The 21,633-nt window shown below is 45.8% G+C and overlaps 1 protein-coding gene across 1 annotated transcript; it reads left to right on the top strand.

Annotated features, from left to right (window-relative positions):
- The first annotated feature begins 3,178 nt into the window (after positions 1-3,178).
- Positions 3,179-13,061, top strand: NOB1 (NIN1 (RPN12) binding protein 1 homolog). Its single transcript, XM_066243727.1, has 9 exons — positions 3,179-3,329; positions 3,433-3,565; positions 4,781-4,911; positions 6,790-6,861; positions 7,065-7,199; positions 7,291-7,473; positions 8,412-8,509; positions 9,492-9,636; positions 12,469-13,061. The coding sequence occupies exons 1-9, from the start codon at positions 3,267-3,269 to the stop codon at positions 12,736-12,738; spliced, it is 1,230 nt and encodes a 409-aa protein (XP_066099824.1). The 5' UTR covers positions 3,179-3,266; the 3' UTR covers positions 12,739-13,061.
- Positions 13,062-21,633: the final 8,572 nt, after the last annotated feature.

Below are 21,633 nucleotides of genomic sequence, written 5' to 3'. Positions count from 1 at the left end.
TACCCTAGATTCCCTGCACACCCCCTTGGACTTTTATACCTTGATGCCTTTGCCCTGGCTCCAAAGTCATAAACTGTGAAGGTGTCCCTAATCACTACACAAAATATCACTTTGTTTAATGCCATTATATCACCCAACCCGTGGTAATATAAATTAGCTGTCAAGACAAACTTGTTTAAAAAATGGAAGTCCTTGTAAGGCTTTAGGGACCTTAAAGACTAATGTTAGAGGGAAACAAAAGAGATTAAAATACTATAAAAATAATAAAATATACAAAGTGTCAAGAATCCTTTTAGGTATACCTCATTTCATTGTACTGCACTTGCTACAAATTGAAGGCAAGACCCTCCACCAGCAAAAAGAATATAACACTTTACTGCCCTGGCTGGTTTGCTCAGCAGTAGAGCATCGGCCTAGTGTGTGCAAGTCCCAGGTTCGATTCCCAGTTAGGGCACACAGGAGAGGCGCCCATCTGCTTCTCCACTCTTACCCTTCTCCTTCCTCTATCTGTCTTCCCCTCCCGCAGCCAAGGCTCCATTGGAGAAAAGTTGACCCGGGTGCTGAGGATGGCTCCATGGCCTCTGCCTTAGGCTCTAGAATGGCTCCAGCCGCAATAGAGCAACACCCCCTGGTGGGCAGAGCATCGCCCCCTGATGGGCATGCCGAGTGGATCCCTGGATCCCGGGCGGGTGCATGCAGGAGTCTGTCTGACTGTCTCCCCGCTTCTAACTTCAAGAAAATACAAAAAAATGGAAGAAAAAAAAAAAAGAATATCACACTTTACTGACCCGCAATATCTCCAAGGTATTAATAAATATTCTTAATGTTTACTAGAAGATAGATGTCTGGGAGCCTCACCATTCTTTTCCTGTTTCCCTAATCAGTGGTTCTGAAGTGTGTCCTCCAGGTCAGCAGGTTAGCAGCATCAGCATCACCTGGAACTTATTAGAAATTCAAAATATAAGGCTCTGCTCAGTCCTACTGAATCAGAAACTGAGGGTGAGCACCATCAGTCGGTGTTTGCAGGTTCTCCAGGTGATTCTGATGCCCACTGAAGCTTGGGAGCCGCTGACCTAGATCACTTTTCTTCACTGTAGGGTTCACAGAATTCTCTGCCAGTTTCAATAAACCTCTCTTGTGATGGAGTCAAGTTCCAGTCTTCCTTATTAGGCAACAGGAGCAATTGAAGGAGAAATTAAAAACAGGAATACTAGCATTGAGTGGATTACACTTTCTAGGCATGAGGTAAGAGTTGATTAGATAATAGAAATGAATGTATGGGGAAACCAGGCACCACAAACATTTCAGAAGAGACATCAATAAGATTTAACAAGAGGAACACCCCAAGGGGGTGTTCAGGAAATCTAGGGTAAAGGTGGAAATAAAGATGTCTCAAAGATTGTGTCCTTGAATGCCTTTGTTGGTAATGCCTTTAGTAAAAATTAAAACTAAAAAAGTGTGGGAAGTTTAAGCTGGAGTGGGAGAGAGAATTACTTCAGTCGAACCTGCCTCCTGAGGGAAAATGCCCACAATTTTCTGATATACGCACCCAGAAGGCTATGCTGGGGAATAAACACTTAACCATTTGGGAGGCATTCCTATGATGGGATAGCTGAAGCCTTAAGGTTAGATAGTATTGCTGAAGAAGAGGACTTAGAGAGACAAAGGGGTCAAGACAGTTCTGTGGAGGGTGTCCTGTTTGCAAGGCATAAAAAGAGAGTCCAGTGAGGAAAGGCGAGAAGCCATTAGGGAGGCAGGGGGCCAGGTGAAGTATTATTAAAGTCAGGGAAGAAGAGAGAGCCCAGAAAAAGGAGCTCATCAGCAGTGGCAAATTCTGCAGAGAAACTGAGAAGACCAGAAATAAAAACAAAAATTTTGATGATGAATTCAAAAATTAGAAAAAGGTTTCAGTCAGGCTATTACAGGCAGGTAGGGCAGGAACCAGCCAGTGGTTCTGGAGGTTGAAGAGCCCAAGGGGTAAGAAAAGTTGAGACAGACTCTGGCAAAAAAAAAAAAAAAGATTTGGGTAATTGCTAAAGGACACTGAAGGGGTTTTGGAAGTAGGATGCATAAATTATAGTCAAAAGGTAAGATTGGAGTGAAGACTTGAAAAACAAGGTTTGGAGCCTGACCAGGTAGGTGGTGGTGCAGTGGTAGAGCGTCGACCTGGGATGCAGAGAGCCCAGGTTCGAAGGTGTGGAATAACCCAACATCACTGAAGACTGGTGACTGAAAACTCAAGTAACATTCAGCCAAAATTCACCAGCATGAATTTGTAGTAGGCCAGATCTCAGAATGATGGAATCGCAGATTTGAAAGGGAATTCGGAAATCAGCTCACACCCCTTCAGTTCAATTCAGCAATAAACTATTTGCTAGTATATAATGTGCCCTGCTTAGGGAAGTGAGGCAAGGATATTAGGTAAATAAGACATAGACCCTTGGCCCCAAGTCAGTTAAAGTGAAGTGGAGAAACGTAAGCAGCAGTCACTATAGCACAGCGATTCTCAACAGGTGTTTAAAACAGGCAATACCTGACTATGTAGTCAGGGGCACTGACCTCTTCTTTCCCCTTAGGTTGTGAAATAAAAGAAATAACAACAACCAACACAACAACAACATTTTGAAAATCAAAATGACACCTATTTTTTTGGCTTCAAGCTTAGTTGGTTAGTGTCCTCCAGATATGCCAGGGTTGCAGTTGGATCCCAGGTCAGGGCATATACAAGAATTAACGAATAAATGGACCAACAAGTTGGTGTTCCTATCTCTCTCTGTGTCTTCCTTTTTTTCTCTCTAAAAATTAATAAATAAAATGTAAAAATGCTAAATTTAAAAAAGTGGTTTGGTTTGACTAGTCATGATAGCTTAGTTGTCTTGAGTAAAATATCACCTTGACAGTAAAATAATATCTATATTATAGACTTGTGATCATTAACTTAGGTTATCTGTATTGATTGACTTTTAACAATGAGAATATACGTAGATTTTACACTTAAAAGTAAAAAAAAAAAAAAAGCTGTAAGTTCTAAACGCTGAAGCACATTTCTTCAGGTAGTCACTCCTCCCAAGGTTTGACTCCGCCCACAGCCCCTGGTTGGCTGCCAGCGCAGCGCGCGTGCGCCCAGGTAGCTCCAGCCGGGAGATGCGGGCGCCGCCGCCAGGAGGTGCCGCTAAATTGCGACTGCTCCTCGGGATTCCCAGGGGCCTGAGGAGGAGTGGGACGTAGGGGCGGGCGCAAGCGCACTGTGGGCTTGCTGGGCCAAAATGGCGCCCGTGGAGCACGTTGTGGCGGATGCCGGGGCTTTCCTGCGAAATGCGGCTCTGCAGGTACGGGGAGCTCGGGTGGCGAGGAGCAGAGTCAGGGTTGGCGGCCCCTGCAGGAGCGCGGGAGTCCGTTTGGATGTGATGAGCTGGGCCGGTCTCTCTGCAGGACATCGGGAGGAACATCTACACCATCCGGGCTGTGGTCAACGAGATTCGAGACAAGGCCACGCGCAGGCGACTCGCCGTCCTGCCCTACGAGCTGCGTTTCAAGGAGCCCTTTCCGGAATACGTGCGGCTGGGTGAGTGCCTCTGCCCGGTGTTGATGGCCTGGCTGGGTCCCAGGGTGCAGATGGGACCTGCTCGGGTACGAATTGGGGTCTGGCAACTTTATCAGCCATTGATGTAGAAGCTTCACATTCTAAGGAGATCGTGGTGGAGAAGAAGCTACTTGAGTCAGGAGTCAGCCGGGCTTTGCCGGTTACTAGCTATATACCCACTCTGACTCTTGAAGCTTGATTGCCTCATCTGTAAAATGGGGAGTAATAACGGCACCTACACCTCAGAGGTTGCTGGGAGCATTGAATGAGAACTTGGTCACTCAGCATGGGGTCTAGCGTTTTGCAGGCATTCAATAAATTTGTTTGGATTAAAAATAGAAGAGCCCAGATTTCCTACTCTGGCCCACTTTTCAGTAGATGAGAGTGATAACTGTTTTCCCCTAATTGTTTTTGGATAATGGAGGCCAGCCTCAAATCAGAAAAAAGAGATGGCTTTCAGCTTTGCCTTAGTCTTGAAAGAAAACTAAACAGTTATCACTTGGCTTGGGAGCCGCATTGGTCTTTTCTTAGGGTAAGGGTGATGATGCTCAGGAAAGGTCCTAGGTGATTGGAAGTATTTTTAGGATTTAGAGGCTGATAGTGGAGATGATGTTCACTACAGTATTAGTTTGTGACTTCTGTAGCTTTTCTTCACCAACTTACAGTGAGATCTTTCACAAGTTACTTAATCTTTCTGAGGAAATTCTAATAGTACTTAATAGGATTTGGTTGAAGGATGAAATGAAAAACCTTTAACAGTGCCTGGTACATAGTAAGTGCCCCCCCAAATTGCTGTTAGTTAATAACTGCTTTTGAGGAAATGTGAGCAGTGAGTCTGGTCACTGTTCCATGTAGCAGCAGTGTAGTGCAAGACCCCTTTCTGTTACTGTGTCGGGATTTTTATTGTACATGTTTATTGTTGCTTTCTCAGGAAAATAACAAGAGTAGCAGCTGGATGTTAATGCTTCCTGCTCCTCCCCCTTTCTCTCTCTATCTCCCTCCCTCTCACTCTTTCTCCCCCTCTGCCCTCTCTAAAATGAATAAATTTTTAAAAAAGAAAAAGATGATGAAATAAATGATAATGTTAAGAGGTTTTTCCTGGCCTATTGATCTTAAGTTCTTTTCACTTTCATTGTGGTTATCTAAGGTCATAAGATTTTTTTACTCTAAATGAAGCTGAGCATCTTTTGTTTACAGTGACTGAGTTTTCAAAGAAAACTGGAGACTACCCCAGCCTCTCTGCCACAGACATCCAAGTACTGGCACTTACCTACCAGCTGGAAGCAGAGTTTGTTGGGGTGTCACACTTAAAACAAGAACCAGAAAAGGTAAATCGGGAGAATTGTTGGTTTCATTTCACTTTTTATTATGGAGAGTATCAGATGTACAAGAATAGAGGGAATGGTATAATGGACTCAGGGTTGTCTTCATTCTGCTTCCACAGTTAACTCATGATCTGTTTTCATCTCTTTTGACCTGTAGCCCTTCTGAACTTAGACATCAGATTTTACTGATGTTTCTTGGTGTGTCTCTCTCTTTTTTTTTTTTTTTTGTATTTTTCTGAAGCTGGAAACAGGGAGGCAGTCAGACAGACTCCTGCATGCACCCAACCGGGATCCACCAGGGGGCGATGCTCTGTTGCAACAAGAGCCATTCTAGCGCCTGAGGCAGAGGCCGTAGAGCCATCCTCAGCACCCGGGCCAACTTTGCTCCAATGGAGCCTTGGCTGCGGGAGGGGAAGAGAGAGACAGAGAGGAAGGAGAGGGGGAGGGGTGGAGAAGCAGATGGCCGCTTCTCCTGTGCGCCCTGGCCAGGAATCGAACCTGGGACTCTCGCACGCCAGGCCGACGCTCTACCACTGAGCTAACCGGCCAGGGCCGGTGTGTCTCTTTTGAAAAGTAATCACAAGACAATTATTATGTGTGTACGATACTAATTCCCTAATATTGTCAACCAGGTAGTTAATGTTCATGTTTACCAGTTTTATAAATTTTAAAAGTAGGTTGTTTGGCTCAGGATCCAAATAAGGGTCATGCATTGCAATCAGCATGTCAATCTTTTGATCTGTAGGTTCTTGGGAAGTTTGGTTTAAATTTGAAAAATTCAGAAAGAATAAAAATCGACATTTTTTTTTAACTAGAATTTTTTCCAGAAGCAGAAACTTGCCTCCCCCCGCCCCACATATCTTAAGAATTCTGGGTTCTTGTTGTGCTTTTAGGGACTTGCCCGTGTTGTCTAGATAAAAGAAACTAATGACTTGTGCCTGGGCCCCAATGGCTGTTTCAAGACCAGAGGATTTTGGAAACCAAATAATTAACCTTATAATAATTAATTTCAAAAGTGTTGACAGAATTGCTTGATCTCCTCTGCTGTAGATCATCAAAACCATGGTGACTCACATTCCTATACATGTTAGAACTGCCCTCAAATTGTTTACAACTAGGTTTAGAGTCCTTCAATCCAGAAAATGTAAAACTGATGCCTAAGATACAGACTTCTGCATGTCACTGGAATGTTTTGGGGGGATGGGGTGAATGAAAGAGTTGTGTTGACTCTGTGACTGGTAGCATCCACCAATTCCTAAATCTTAGACATTGCCTTTTCCTACAGCCTTTTGGGCAGGAGTTAGGTATTTTGTATCAGAAGCTTTAAATTAACCTGTCTTTTCACTAAGAGCGATCCACTCTTAGGCATTTATTCTAAGAATATAACCAAAGCTACTTCCAGGTTTCTAGATGATGTGTTCAATACAGCCTTATGTATAAGGACAGAAAAAGAAATGTCCCAAAGTGTTTATTTGGTAGAGGAATCACTTAATTCTTCATATAGTCATGTACTGCGTAATGGCGTTTCAGTCAATAACAGACCACGTGTGCGACAGTATATGTATATCAGATATATGGCCCAGGTATATATATGGCCCAGGTGTGGAATATGCTAGACTGTCCAGGTTTATGTAAGTGTATTCCATGATGTTACCATAACAATGAAACTGCCTAATGACACATTTTCCAGAACATATCCCTGTCTTTAAAAGGCACATGACTGTAAATATTTATATTTCCCAGTTTTTTAAACATGGAATATCTTTTACTTCAATAAACACAGGAAAATAACTGTTTTCTTTTTAAATTACTCTTCCATGTTGCATTTTCAAACTGTGTTTCTTTGCTTAGAGCCATCACATTTTTCTTTTCTTTTTAAAGGTTGAAGTGAGCTCATCGATCCAGCACCCCGAAACTCCCCTACGCATTTCTGGTTTCCATCTGCCCTCAAAGGTAATTCCTTGGACAAGTCATGGTCATCATACCTTTTCTGCTACGAGTCATAGCTCCACAAATTGACTGTTTACAATGAACCAGATTTACCTGGATTACTAATCTCATAGTTTGTCCAGCCTTGTCTAAACTGACTGGTATGTCATATATATCATTTTGTCTATAACCCTTTTAATGTTCAGGTTTTTAAATTATACTTTTAGCATCAGCCTAAACCCCTACAAGAAATGGTAGAACATGAACACGCAGCCGGCGAGCCTGAGGACTTAGAATTCAGTTCCTTCATGTTCTGGAGAAACCCTTTGCCTAATATTGATCATGACCTGCAGGAGCTACTGGTAAGGCCCTGACTTACTGTCTCCTCCTGGTGACACAATTCCCCCTGCTGTCCCCGTGGGCTGCAAGATCCTGAATTCTATTATGTTGCAGCTGAACGAAGGTGAGGACGTTCAGAGTGAGGAGGAGAAGGAAGAGAACGGATTGGAAGATAGTGATGACGAGGGCGGGTGGATAACCCCCAGCAACATCCAGCAGATCCAGCGGAGTTTTGAGCAGTGCTCCATCCTGAAGGACGTGCGGGTCGGCTGTGTGACCACGGACTTCGCCATGCAGGTGGGTACGGTGGGCATCAGCTAGCCCTGGGCTCCGTGTCATGCCTGTCGTGGGCAGCAGTCCTTCAGAGGTTTGGGGGTGTGTACAGAGCTAGTGCGTAATGGTTCTAGAAAGTTTGCCTGTGCTCCTTGGTTTGCTCGGAGGCCAGAGAATCCTAATATAGGACACACTGTATATTGGATATTAAATTTTTTTTTTTTTTCTTGTTGCATTTTTCTGAAGCTGGAAACAGGGAGAGACAGTCAGACAGACTCCCGCATGCGCCCGACCGGGATCCACCCGGCACACCCACCAGGGGCGATGCTCTGCCCATCCTGGGCGTCGCCATGTTGCAACCAGAGCCACTCTAGCGCCTGGGGCAGAGGCCACAGAGCCATCCCCAGCGCCCGGGCCATCTTTGCTCCAATGGAGCCTTGGCTGCGGGAGGGGAAGAGAGAGACAGAGAGGAAGGCGCGGCGGAGGGATGGAGAAGCAAATGGGCGCTTCTCCTGTGTGCCCTGGCCGGGAATCGAACCCGGGTCCTCCGCACGCTAGGCCGACGCTCTACCGCTGAGCCAACCGGCCAGGGCGGATATTAAATTTTTAATGTGTACTGTTCATAATCTGTTGGTACTTTTCTCAGTGTGTGTGATGTTATTTGCTCAGTTAAGTACTAAGAGAATGTAGAGAGGGCTCTGACAAAATCAATGTCTCTGTCAAGAGAGATTGCTAGGGAGGGGCCATGGCGAAACGAGAGTACAGCCCCCCAGCACTTGAGAGAAATCTGGGTCCTTGTCCTACTTGCGTGTCAGGAGAGGCATCCTGAGCTGACTTTTCCTTCGCAGAAGCCCTGTAGGAGCCCACCCAGGGATTGTAACGGTCCTTTCACTGATTATACAGATGATAAGGAAGGTGGAGCTGAGCTCCGAGTCAGTGCGGCTCTAACTTGTTGGTTGCAGAATGTCCTGCTTCAGCTGGGGCTGCACGTGCTGGCGGTGAACGGCATGCTGATCCGCGAGGCCCGGAGCTACATCCTGCGCTGCCACGGCTGTTTCCGGTACGGAGCTGGGAAGGGCGCCCAGGGCCCCCGCTGCGCTCCTCTCTTCCACCCCCTTGCCAACTTCCTGAAGGGGAGCCTTGCCTTGCATACGTCATCCCATTGGGGCACCAAAACCCCTGGGACAGACGGCCAGTGACCCTGCACACACCTGAGAAATTGAGGGAAGTGCTTTCCATCCTTACCTCAGTGGCAGAGAATGTAGGGTGTGGGTTCTGGAGCAAAGAGCCCTCATTGATGAGAAGGACAGAAGTGTCTATGGAGTGGTGCCTGGGGTTTGCTTTGAAATAATACACAGTGGGAGGTCCACCGTTAGGGCTGCAGTGGACAGGAAAGGGCGAGGCCTTGGGGTACGGTCCGTCCTCGGCACACATGCCTGTTCAACCATAGCAGCTTTTATGGTGTCTCCTCTATAATCCGTTAATATATTCTGGGCAGCTCCAGAACCAGCTCCTGGCCGATGCCCAGGCTTACATTGGGACACAATATTTAGAGCCATAATAATATGCCCCTAGAGAGAGTGCGGTGATAGTGAGAGCATTGGTTCTGGAGCCAGACTCCCTGGGTTTCCATCTGCCCTCAGAACCCGTGTCACCTTGAACATACTACCTTACCTTGCCTCAGTTTCCCCATCTGTAAACTGAAGGTAGTAGCAACCCCATAGGATCGTTCTGATGTGAAACTTGTGAACTAAGGCTGACAGTCAGGTGAGGGTTCGCTGTTAACGTAGCAGTGTGCTGTTTTCATGTTGACATACTCACACCTGTGTTGTTTCCTGTTGGCTTCTGAGAAACACAGCTACGGTTTGTTTATGTCGTCAGCATGAGGCCAGGTGGCCTTGGTCTGTGACGGGTGCAATGTGCTTTAGACTTGCCCCAGTTCTTGTTCCCTCCGTCTCTGAGTCCTGGAGTCACCTTGTGCTCTGGGGACAGGGTTTGCTGCCAGTGGCTCCAGTGCAGCACGTCTCCTTTTCTGTCTCCAGGACAACATCAGATGTGAGCCGACTGTTCTGTCCACACTGTGGAAACAAGACCCTGAAGAAAGTGTCTGTGACCGTGGGCGACGACGGAACCCTGCATATGCACTTTTCCCGCAACCCCAAGGTGCTGAACCCTCGCGGCCTCCGGGTGAGTGGCCGTCTCTCTCCTCTGAGCAGGGCCAACATCGAAATAAACGGAGGACTACAATTCTTGTAGTTTCTACAAGATGCTTAATGAAAGCCTGTGATGTAGGTACCAAGACAGATGGGGGAAGTGCACACCAGAGCCTCCACGTGAGGGTTTTGAGGAGTTTGCAGTTTAATGAGAAACAACCAGTAATTCCAGGCAGTAATGATAAGGAACTAATGCATGTGGGGTCGCAGAGCGAAGTCATTTACAGTGTGGTTAGGTTTATGCAAGTGTTTGAGGGTGGACAGAATTTCCAGAAGCTTCGTGAACCCAGGAGGAAGAGGCGTTTGATGCTCAGCACAAAGGAAGTCCTGGCGGTACAGCCTGGTGGGCTTGTCCTGAGGAGTCGGGGAGAAGGGCTGCGCACCTACTGCGAGAGCGCAGCCCACCCTGCTGAGCTCGCCGAGTGTGGTGACTGCTCATGCGCGAAGAATATTTTTAACTTTCTATTTTGAAATAAGTTTAGCTGTATTCAAAAGTTACAAAAATAGTACAAATAATTCCCATCTACCCTTCCCTTAGATTTCCCCATGTTAATCTTCTACCCTACTTATCATTTTATACAGTGGGCACCCCCTTATCCGCAGTTTTGCTTGCTGCAGATTCTCTTACCCACTGTCCACTGTAGTCTGAAAATAGGACGTGGAAATTCCAGAAATAAACACCGTTCTGAGCAGAATAATGAAATCTCGCACTGTATATGCTCCGCACCCGTTAGTCACTTCGCCAGCTCGCTTATCAGCTCAGCTGTGGTGTTCAGGGAACATACGGGTACCTAACACTGCCCACCTTGCCAGTGTCATTCTGCTCACATGTGCCTTGTTCCGCCTCACGTCGTCACAAGAAGACAGTGTATTGTTGTAGTTGTTCTATATTATTATTGGTTAATGTTAATCTCTAATAACTTAATCTTAGGTGTGTATGTGTTTGTGGGAAAAACAGTATAAATAGGGTTTGGTACTATCGTAGTTTCAGACATCTCGTAGGGGTCTTGGAATGTATCCCCCATGGATAGGAGGGGACTCTGTGTGGGTATGTTTTTCCTAAATCATCTGAGAATAAATTTTGCGTGATGATCCTTTGCCCCTAGATACTTTGGGCAATTTCCTGAAACAAGGACATTGTCTTACATAACCATTGTATAATTATCAAAATCAAGAAAGTTAACATTGCTACAATGCCACCATCTAATTCTCTGGTCTGTATTTAAACTTTATCATAAATTTCCCTTATAGCAAAAGAACGGGGTGGAGGTTGGTCCAGGATCCAATCTAGAATTACACATTGCTTTTATTTGTCATGACCCCTTTAGTCTCTTTTTATTGATTGATTGATTCCTAGTTGATTGATTTTATTGAGAGAGGAAGGGAGAGACAGGAACATCGATCTGTTCCTGTATATGCCCTGACCAGGGATCAAACCAGCAACTTCTCTGCTTTAGAACAAAGCTCTAACCAACTTAGCTATACAGCCAGGGCTCTTTAGTCTCTTAAATTGAAGTGGTTTCTCAAATCTTTGTTCTACACGACCTTGACATTTTTGAAGAGTACAGGCGAGTAATTTTGTAGAATGTCCCTTACCTTGGGTTTGTCTGGTGTTTGTTCCTGGTTAGATTTAGGCCATGACTTTTTGGCAGTAACACCAGAGTGATGTGTCCCTCTCAGTGCATAGAGTGTCAGAAGGTAAATGGCAATCAGTTGTCCAGTTTACTGGTAATAGTAGTTAGCAGGTTTCTTAGGTAACCACAATATAATTTTCAAAACCAAGACATTAACATTGCCGTGATATTCCTGTCTAGTCCATTGGGACTAGATTCAAACCTTGCCACAGATTTCCTGTAAAGTTATTTTTTGTGATAAGTAACTTATGGAAAGATATTCCGATACTGTATAAAAACTGTTTCTCATCAAACTTTAACTCATGGTTCTAGTTACGTGAATCAGGTTTTACAGTGATGGTCGCCAAATGGTGATTTTCTAATTCCATCATTTTTTCTGTATGTGTTACTTGGCATTCTTCTGTAACAAGTATTTTCCTGTTAATGTATTTATTTATAGGAGTGTGGTCTTGTGGATTTTTTAGTCTCTGGTCTGTGATCCCTTACCGTCATTATTTATTTAGATGCTCAGACTGTTCATGGAGGCCCTCAGGCTGACTTCTGCATCCTTTTGATGTGTCCCGATTATTTGAACACTTTCTTTCTGGCCCAGCAAAATGTTCTGACGCTTCTCACACTGCTCCTGCCCCTGCTCTGGAACCAGCCATTTTTCTGAGCGGCTCTGTGTCGTCTTTATGGAGAATGGGTTTTAGAAGCAAAGATCTGGGCATTGTTTGTGCTCACTGTCCTAGAGTGTCACTGATTCTCAGCCCATGGTGGACAGAAGTGGCAAATGTGTACATGTGTATATAAATACACACGTTTTAAAATTGAGCTTATAACAGCAATTTCAGCTCACTACCAGTTCATTCTAGCCCCCTCTCATCATACTCATGATTCCCTTATTAACACCATTTCCCCTAATAATTTGCCCAACACTACAATATGTTAGCACTTCAGAACTGCTTACATACACCACTATGGAAATGGTACTTGCTTACTAGAGTTCTGTGTTTATATATATAATTTTCTCTAGTCAAAAGGCTGTGTTGGGTTTGTCATCTGAGCTGAGGAGAGGATCCATGGGAAGGTGCATGTCATGTGCCCAGCGCAGGGTAGGCGGTTGATGTCATCCGCCTGCACCCAGAGCTGTGAGGTCAGTTTCTAATGGCCTTTCTCCGTCTTATCTGCAGTATTCACTTCCCACTCCCAAAGGGGGCAAATACGCCGTCAACCCTCATCTGACTGAGGACCAGCGCTTCCCCCAGCTGCGGCTCTCCCGCAAGGCCCGGCAGAAGACGGACGTGTTTGCCCCTGACTACATAGCTGGGGTGTCTCCCTTTGCAGAGAATGACATCTCCAGCCGGTCCGCTACCTTGCAGGTCCGAGACAACGCTTTGGGAGCCGGGAGGAGACGGTTAAATCCCAATGCTTCCAGAAAGAAGTTCGTGAAGAAAAGGTGAAGTGCAAGTTCCATAGCCAAGCTGGAAGCTGCTGCAGCTGCCAAGTTCTGGTGTCGCCTTTCCCCAGCTGTGCGGGCTCCAGAACCGTCTGGGTGGAAAGAACGGGCCCGGTTTCCACATGCTCCGTGACTCCTGTGGAGGGCTGGTTGGGTTGCGGTGGAACTTGGTAATGGGCTGGCCGTGAGCACCCAGAGAGTGGGGGCTCCTGCCTTGCTGAGGGGGTTGATGAAAACGAGAACTGTGCCCCAGAGCCATTCTTCAACCCTGTGAGAAGGGAACTTCCAAGTGATAATATTTTTCTAATAAATGTGGTTGCAAGCTTCTGTGCATTTTTCATTAAATAGGCCAGATCTTTTCTTTTTCTTAGGTCGTTTGAAGGCTAACACTTAAGGTATGCACAAGGGTCAAGCATTTAGATTTATGTTTTTTGTGAGGAAATGTACTGTTACAGTAAAACTAAGTGATACTATTTTCTGTCTCAAAACATTCTGGTCATTCAGGAAAGTTCACTTTACTATTCTGAACTCCCATAGAGCCTTTCACCAAGATTCACCCATTGCCTAATCACAGTGGATATAGCGATGACCTGGAACACTGAGGACCCCAGTTTGAAACCCCGAGGTCACCAGCTTGAGTGTGGGGTCACTGGCTTGGCCTGAGCCCATCCTCCCTCCCCATGAAGGCACATGTAAGAAGCAATCAGTGAACAACTAAAGCGACTCAACTACAAGTTGATGCTTCTCATCTCATCCCTCTCCCATTCCTTCCTTTCTCCAAAAAAAAAGATTCTTAACATTTCTCCTCATTTCCTTATATTTCCATGCACACAAGTACTCAAAGTATGTCCTAGGAAACGGACGTTCTTTTATGTAACCACAGTACAATGATCAAATGAAATTTGATACATTATTATCTAATGGATCCCAATACTGTCTTCAATGCATTTCTCCCCAATTCTAAAGTTTCTCTGCCTTTTTGTGAAAAATTCTTAGTCTTTTGTGAAAATGGCATTTTTAAAAGGTACAAGCTAGGTTTTTTAAAATGTCCCACCTTTTGGGTTTGACAGATTGTTTCCTCAATTAGATTGAGGTAGTCACTTTGGGCAGGAATGCTCCATGCGTAATTAGGTCCTCAGCGCAGCACTAATGAGGTTAACTTCAGTTACTGGGTAAACGAACCTCCAGGGTCCCAAGATTGCTCCTTCATGTGGACAAGACGTACACAAAGTACTATCTTCAGAAGTTCCTTAGGTTTTTTTTTCCGTATGGTAATCTTATCTGGTATATAGTTAATTTTTTTAGTTCAAATTCAATTTAAGGTATTTATTTTTTTTTAATCTAAAATAAAAAAGAAAAGCCAGACCTGTGGTGGCACAGTGGCTAAATTAGCCTTGACCTGGAACGCTGAGGTTGCTGGTTTTAAACCCTGGGCTTGCCTGGTCAAGGCACATATGGGAGTTGATGCTTCCAGCTCCTCCCACTCTCTCACTCTTCTCTGTCTTTAAAAATGAAAATTACAGGCCTGACCTGTGGTGGCACAGTGGATAAAGCATCAACCTGGAAATGCTGAGGTCGCTGGTTCGAAACCCTGGGCTTGCCTGGTCAAGGCACATATGGGAGTTGATTCTTCCGGCTCCTCCCCCCCTTCTCTCTCTCTGTCTTTCTCTCTCGGTCTCTCTCTCTCCACTCTAAAAATGAATAAATAAAAAAATGAAAAAAAAATTGTTAAAAATGAATAGTACAAATAAAAAAATGAATAGTACAAATCTTAAAAGTATTTCTTGTCCTTTTTTTTTTTTTTTTTTTTTTATTTTTCTGAAGCTGGAAACGGGGAGAGACAGTCAGACAGACTCCCGCATGCGCCCGACCAGGATCCACCCAGCATGCCCACCAGGGGCGACGCTCTGCCCACCAGGGGGCGATGCTCTGCCCCTCCGGGGCGTCGCTCTGCCGCGACCAGAGCCACTCTAGCGCCTGGGGCAGAGGCCAAGGAGCCATCCCCAGCACCCGGGCCATCTTTGCTCAGTGGAGCCTTGGCTGCAGGAGGGGAAGAGAGAGACAGAGAGGAAGGAGGGGGGGGTGGAGAAGCAAATGGGTGCTTCTCCTATGTGCCCTGACCGGGAATTGAACCTGGGTCCCCCTCACGCCAGGCCGACGCTCTACCACTGAGCCAACCGGCCAGGGCCTCTTGTCCTATTTTTTTTTTCTTTTTTTTTTATTTATTTATTCATTTTAGAGAGGAGAGAGAGAGAGAGGAGAGAGAGAGAGGAGAGAGAGACAGGGGGGAGGAGCTGGAAGCATCAACTCCCATATGTGCCTGACCAGGCAAGCCCAGGGTTTTGAACCTGCAACCTCAGCATTTCCAGGTCGACGCTTTATCCACTGCGCCACCACAGGTCAGGCCTCTTGTCCTATTTTTTAAATATGAAAACATACAGTTCCAAATGTCATGGATAGCCTGTGTGGCAGACTTGAAATGGAGGAGTGGGAGCTACATTTATCAGCACTCATTCACCCAGATGTCTGGTGGTTAACAAGTGGCCACAGGCTGAGACCGCAGCAGCAGCTGTCAGCTGGAACACCACAAGTTAAGGCTCTTCCTATAGTTTGGGCTTCTTCACAACCTGGTTGCTGGATTTCAAGGTCAAACATCCTGAGTGAGATCTAAGCAGACTCCTGTCATTTCCTATGACCAGGGGTTGGAGGTCATGCAGCATCACTTCTGCTGCATTCTGTGGGCAGAAGCAGTTACAAAATCCTGTCCGCATTAAAGGGAAGGGGAATTTGATTACACATTTTAAAAGATTTACTGATTGATTTTAGAGAGGAAGGGAGAGAGACGGGATTGAACCCACAACTTCTGCATATCAGGACAACACTAACCAACTGAGGTATGCAGCTAGGGTTTCATACTTTTTTTTTTTTGACAGGGACAAACAAGAAGGGAGAGAGATAAGAAGCATCAGTTCTTCATTGCGACACCTTAGTTGTTCATTGATTGCTTTCTCATATGTGTCTTGACTGGAGGCTACAGCAGAGTGAGTGACCCTTTGCTCAAGCCAGTGACCTTGGACTTCAAGCCAGCAACCTTTGGGCTCAAGCCAAAGATCATGGGGTCATGTCTATGATCCCACACTCAAGCCAGCGACCCCACGCTCAAGCTGGTGAGCCTGTCTGTGCTCAAGCCGGTGACCTCAGGTTTTTGAACCTGGGTCCTCTACGTCCCAGTCTGATGGTCTATCCACTGCACCACCACCTGGTCAGGCTCCACACTTTTTTTTTTATAATGGAAAGTTTATTTAGAAAGTCGCAAATGTAAAAGAAATGGGCTCAAGAAAAAAGTTATAGAAGCCAAAGAAGGATCCTTGGAGCTTAGGAGAAAGAGAAACATGCCTGGGGGCGGGGGAAGAAGGGAAAAAGGGAAAGGCCCTGGTTTCTCCTGGGACGGAAAAGGCTTGATTCCACATTTTGATGTAAGGTGTATCAAGGTTTTAGAAAAGCAGGTGCAATTGAAAATGCTGCTGTGTCGCCCCCTGGTGGGCATAGCATCGCCCCTGGTGGGCGTGCCGGGTGGATCCCGGTCGGGCGCATGCGGGAGTCTGTCTGACTGTCTCTCCCTGTTTCCAGCTTCAGAAAAAAAAAAATACAAAAAAAAACTAAAAAAAAAAAAAGAAAAAAGAAAAGAAAATGCTGCTGTGGCAATTTTTGGAAAAGACAATAAGCTACGCAGCCCACCTTTCACTATTAGAATGTCAGCATCTTGGGGACAGGGCTCTATTTTGTTCACTGATCTATCTTCACCATATAGAACAGTGCCTGGAACATGAGAGGTGCTCAATAAATATTTGTTGTTGCATCTATTTGGCATTTAATCTTAACTTTTAAAAAGGTAATATGTATAGCCTGACCAGGCAGTGGCACAGTGGATAGAGCGTCAGACTGGGACGTGGAGGACCCAGGTTTGAGACCCTAAGGCCGCCAGCTTGAGCGCAGGCTCATCTGGTTTGGGCAAAGCTCACCAGCTTGAGCCCAAGGTCACTGGCTCGAGCAAGGGGTTGCTCAGTCTGCTGTAGCCCACTGGTCAAGGCACATATGAGAAAGCAATCAATGAACAACTAAGGAACCGCAACAAAAGATTGATGCTTCTCATCTCTCTCCCTTCCTGTCTGTCTGTCCCTATCCCTTTCTCTGACTATAAGAAAGAAAAAAATAAAAAGGTAATATGTATTGATAGATATATGAAATTCCAACTGTCCTTTTGTGGTTCCACCTGGCTGCCTGAACTCACCCTTACTTACTGGATAATCGCCCCTGAGGCAGAAAAGCTCCAGAAAGCTGATCAACCGCCCAAGGAAGAGCATTCCAGAAAGCTGAACCCTAAAACCGTAAAAGGAAACATACCAGAACTTTTGATTCAGTACCCCCTCAGGCTCTCCCAAACGCTATAAAATTTGCCCCTAGTCTGTAACCAGTGCCCTTCTCCCTGGAGAAGTGCCCAGCAGGGTTCCTTTCTTCCTTTCAATAAAGCCTGTTACTCTGGTCTTTTCAGACTCCCATGGATTCCAACATTTGGTGCCAAAACCCAGGACAGGGTACTAACTGCCTGAACGATCCCTCTTTGCCATCCAAACGTACAACCAGGGAAGAAATAGGCAGCAGCAGCTCGTCCCGGGCTTACTCCCTGATTCTGTTTGGACGTGTAATTGTAGGTTGATTGGCCAGCAGTCTAACCCTGTCCTGAACCCCTGCTGATCGGAAGGTAAGGAGTTTCTCCCTTCCCTCTCTTGGTTGGCTTTAATTCGACCCATAAGTCCCTAATCCATCATCGGATGGCTTTCTCTGGTCAGCCTCACATTTTGAGGGGTTTGCCATTTTTCTGTCTCAGGGACAGCACATTCCAAAAGTCTAAGCACTTAGCCAAATTCCTCCACATTCTCTTTGAGCTCCTTCTTAGGTGACAACCCCTAAGCAGGACGATTCCACATTCCCAGGAGAGCTTTCTCCTTTGAGATTGTGATTGGAGGTGGGGACGCCCTCTCTAGATCACTAATCTCCACACTGGGCTCTTCGGAGTCAAAGCCGTCTGACCAAACCCTGTTGGGCTGTCTTCTACTCATGTTCTTTTGCCATGCTGCCTGGCCACAATATAAACTAGACAATGACTGCCATTGGCCTGAAAACGGGACATTTGATTACAATATTCTCAGAGACCTTGACAACTTTTGCCACCAGACTGGGAAAGCTTCTGAAATTCCTTACGTGCAGGCTTTCTTCTCCCATCGCTCCTGTCCTTAATCTCTATGCCACTTGTTCTATACACAGGCCATTTTTTTGGCCAAAGAAACCTTACCTAAAACCTCCGCTCCCAATCTCTCCTCCACAGATGCCCAACTCTCTTCCCCTCCTGCCTGACCTCGGGGGGTACCCCTCTCTCAGGACCCCTCTCTGGTCCCTCTGCAAATCTCTTCCACTTGAGTTTCCTCCCTCTAGAAAGCCCCTCCCCTCTCTTCACTGAATCCTCTTTTTCATTCGCCTGCAAATACCATTCTCTCTTTCTCCTCCCCTGCTGAAAAAAGGGACAGCTATGCCCTTCTCCCCCTCGTCCTTTCCTCTCTCTTCAGAGCTCCAAATCTTTTTGACTCCTTTGACCACGTGGCACCACCACTAGCATCTCAACCTCCTCCTCCTCCTGCAGATTCTGACCCTCCTTCTTTCCATCCAGCTGTTCACAGTGTCCATCCGTCTGCTTTCTCTCTTCCTCCCCTCTCTTCCTCCCTGCCAGCTCGAAAAGCTTAAAAAAGCAGAGTGAGCTATGTGAGTGAATAATTTGTTTTGTCTCTTTGTTTGTCAGAAAATACCTCTAGTATAATTTTAATTGAAACAAGTAAAGCGCGCTCATTTAAATTTCTTAATTTATAGTTTATATGTAAAATCTTTGTTTAATTAGTAACTGTCTGTTTTTAAGGCCTTAAACCAATCATTTCCGCCTCTTAAATCAAGGCTTACTCATCCCCACAGACTCTCCCTGCAATATCCCCACCCTTCCTGTTCAAAAACCTTCAGAGGCTTATCATCTTGTACAAGACTTACACCTAATCAATGAGGCAGTAATTCCCCTCCATCCAGTAGTCTCTAATCTCTACAAGTTACTGTCACACATTCCCTCAAACACCACTCATTTCAGGGTCCTAGACCTCAAGAATGCCTTCTTTATCATTCCTCCCAGGGGTCCCCAAAATTTTTACCCAGGGGGCCAGTTCACTGTCCCTCAGACCATTGGAGGGCTGCCACATACAGTGCTCCTCTCACTGACCACCAATGAAAGAGGTGCCCCTTCCGGAAGTGCGGCAGGGGTCGGATAAATGGCTTCAAGGGGCCGCATGCAGCCCGCAGGCTGTAGTTTGGGGACACCTGCTCTACACCCTGACTTTTACTTTCTGTTTGCCTTTACCCAGACACTAATGCAGCCCAGCAACTTATGTGGACTGTCTTACCCCAGGGGATCAAAAACAGCCCACACCTGTTTGGGCAGGCACTAGCTCAGGATTTAGCGGCATGCAATCTCAAAACTAGTACTCTCTTACAATATGTAGATAACCTACTCCTCTGCAGCCCCTCTCTGCCTGCCTCAAGGAGACACACCACCACCCTTCTTAACTTCCTCACCATGAAGAGATATCGTGTCTTCTCTGCTAAGGCTCAACTTCACTCTTAGTCCATAGTCTATCTGGGCATCACCTTAATCCCCACCACCTGAAGTCTCACCCTAAATTGATCTCAGACCCTCCACAGTCTCCAACCACCTACCACCGCAGATCAAATCTTTTCTTTCCTCAGTCTAATAGGCTTCTTTAAATGCTGGATTCCACCTGACCTGTGGTGACGCAGTGGCTAAAGCGTCGACCTGGAAATGCTGAAGTCGCCGGTTCGAAACCCTGGGCTTGCCTGGTCAAGGCACATATGGGAGTTAATGCTTCCAGCTCCTCCCCCCTTCTCTCTCTCTCTCTCTCTCTCTCTGTCTCTCCCTCTCCTTTCTCAAATGAATAAATAAAAATAAATAAATAAATAAACACTGGATTCCTAATTTTGCTCTCTTAGTCAAAACCCCTCAGTGAGATCTTTTGAGCATGGAGGTGTTTCTGCAGCTAAATCCCCCTCCTTCCGCTCATTGTCAAATCAGTGACCAAGGCCACAAACCAGGATATGCTGCTATTCTGAGTGTGTCCAGGTGTACACAACCCCATGCTAGCAAATACCTGCAGCAACCCCTATATCTAACACTCCCTCCTGCAGCTCGGGGCTGACCCACTTGGCTGGTCTCAACCCGCTTGCACCCAGGCACTTTTAAAATCAATTTTCCTTTTGGAACACACAAACCGCATGTTTTCAGTTTTGGCCTGCAGTTTCTGCCTTTCGGTTCCAAGAAGCATATCACATAAAGAGCTTCCAGAGGCTTGGGGAAAAAATAACCCCAAAAGTGAAGAAAAAAATTCTCCAAGTTCAACACAAGGCCAGAATAGTTCATATGCCCACTGAGCAGAGTAAAAAACTTAATTCATAGTGTTGGGCAGATAAAATATATTATGCTCACTTTGTAAAGATGGCGCTGCCCACGTGGAAGCCCATCGCCCAGGTGATATTAATGTGTGTTGGGGGCGGGCTGTGGGCAGGCAGGATCCTTGTAGTCTGGGGCTTAGTTTTAGGACTAAGCCTTTCCCACCCTTTTTGATGTGGGGTGGTACAATCCCATCATGCCTCAGATAAGTGACTTTGTATTAGCGACTTCCCTATTTTGTATATTGGATTAGAGGTTTTAATTTCTGCACTATAAAGTGGGGCACACCAGTAGCTTGCTCTCTCAGTTCCTGAGAATAGCATTAGAGGAGAGAGCAGAGAGAGGCCACGTGGAGGAGGCCAGGAGAAGCAGCCAAGATGGCCGAGTGTTGAGTGAGAAGCCAGTTTGTGTAGAGAGAAGGAAGGACATGGGGAACAGAGGTGAATAAGTCTGGCGAGCTAGAAACCTTTGATTCTAGGAAATTCGGATAAGTCAGTAGCTTTGTGAGCACTGAATGAGTGGGTTTTGGAGCCCAGTGTGTTTTACCTGTCCTCCAGGTACAAGCTAGGGTTAAAGATAATGGCCCACCTGCCTGACCTGTGGTGGCACAGTGGATAAAGCGTCGACCTGGAATGCTGAAATTGCCATTTTGAAACCCTGGGCTTGCCTGGTCAAGGCACATATGGAAGTTGATGCTTCCTGCTCCCCTCCTTCTCTCTCTCTCTCTCTCTCTCTCTCTCTCTCTCTCACTCTCTCTCTCTCTTCTCTAAAATGAATAAATAAAATCTTTAAAAAAAAAAAAAATGATGGCCCACCAGTTTTTGGCTCTGTTGTTTCTTTACTGACTGTCCGAATCCAATGCGAACCTGCATGGGCCAGGCGGCTGTGATGGTGGCTATGGATACTGGCTTTACACACAGGCATATGGCAAATACTCAGGAATGGGAAACAATTATCTCTAGACAAACGATTGCTCTAGTCCTGCCCAACAAAGCAAACTTCAAAGGTATCCTGCTCAAAGTTCAATGGCCAGAACTAATCTTGTGGCCCCACCCAACCACATGGGACCAAGATATGCAATGCCAATGTTTGCAAGATGGGGTGCTAGAAATACTTGGCAATCAGCATCAGTGACAACCACAACCTTCAAGATGCAAACGTGTGGCTTTGAAACAGACTTGTGAGCAGAAAACATTATGATAAAGGGGGCTATAAACACATACATACAAACAGTTAATTCAGCTCTTTCAGTCATGAGGATGAGAAGTATTAAAAGCTTAAGAACTTCCGAAAGATTGCTTTCTTTCACCTGTTTATAGTTTCTACTGTGCAGAAGGGAAG

Source organism: Saccopteryx bilineata, chromosome 9, assembly GCF_036850765.1.
Source record: "Saccopteryx bilineata isolate mSacBil1 chromosome 9, mSacBil1_pri_phased_curated, whole genome shotgun sequence".
NCBI lineage: Eukaryota > Metazoa > Chordata > Mammalia > Chiroptera > Emballonuridae > Saccopteryx > Saccopteryx bilineata.
The sequence above is the reverse complement of the archived record's forward strand: the minus strand, read 5'-3'. Positions and strand labels throughout refer to the sequence as shown.

Excerpts from the sequence above, each read along its gene's own strand:
- NOB1 (XM_066243727.1), top strand. The coding sequence starts at position 3,267 with ATGGCGCCCGTGGAGCACGTTGTGGCGGATGCCGGGGCTTTCCTGCGA. Across the intron at positions 6,862-7,064 it reads GTTTCCATCTGCCCTCAAAG|CATCAGCCTAAACCCCTACA; the intron begins GTAATTCCTTGG and ends TTATACTTTTAG. Across the intron at positions 7,474-8,411 it reads CCACGGACTTCGCCATGCAG|AATGTCCTGCTTCAGCTGGG; the intron begins GTGGGTACGGTG and ends TGTTGGTTGCAG.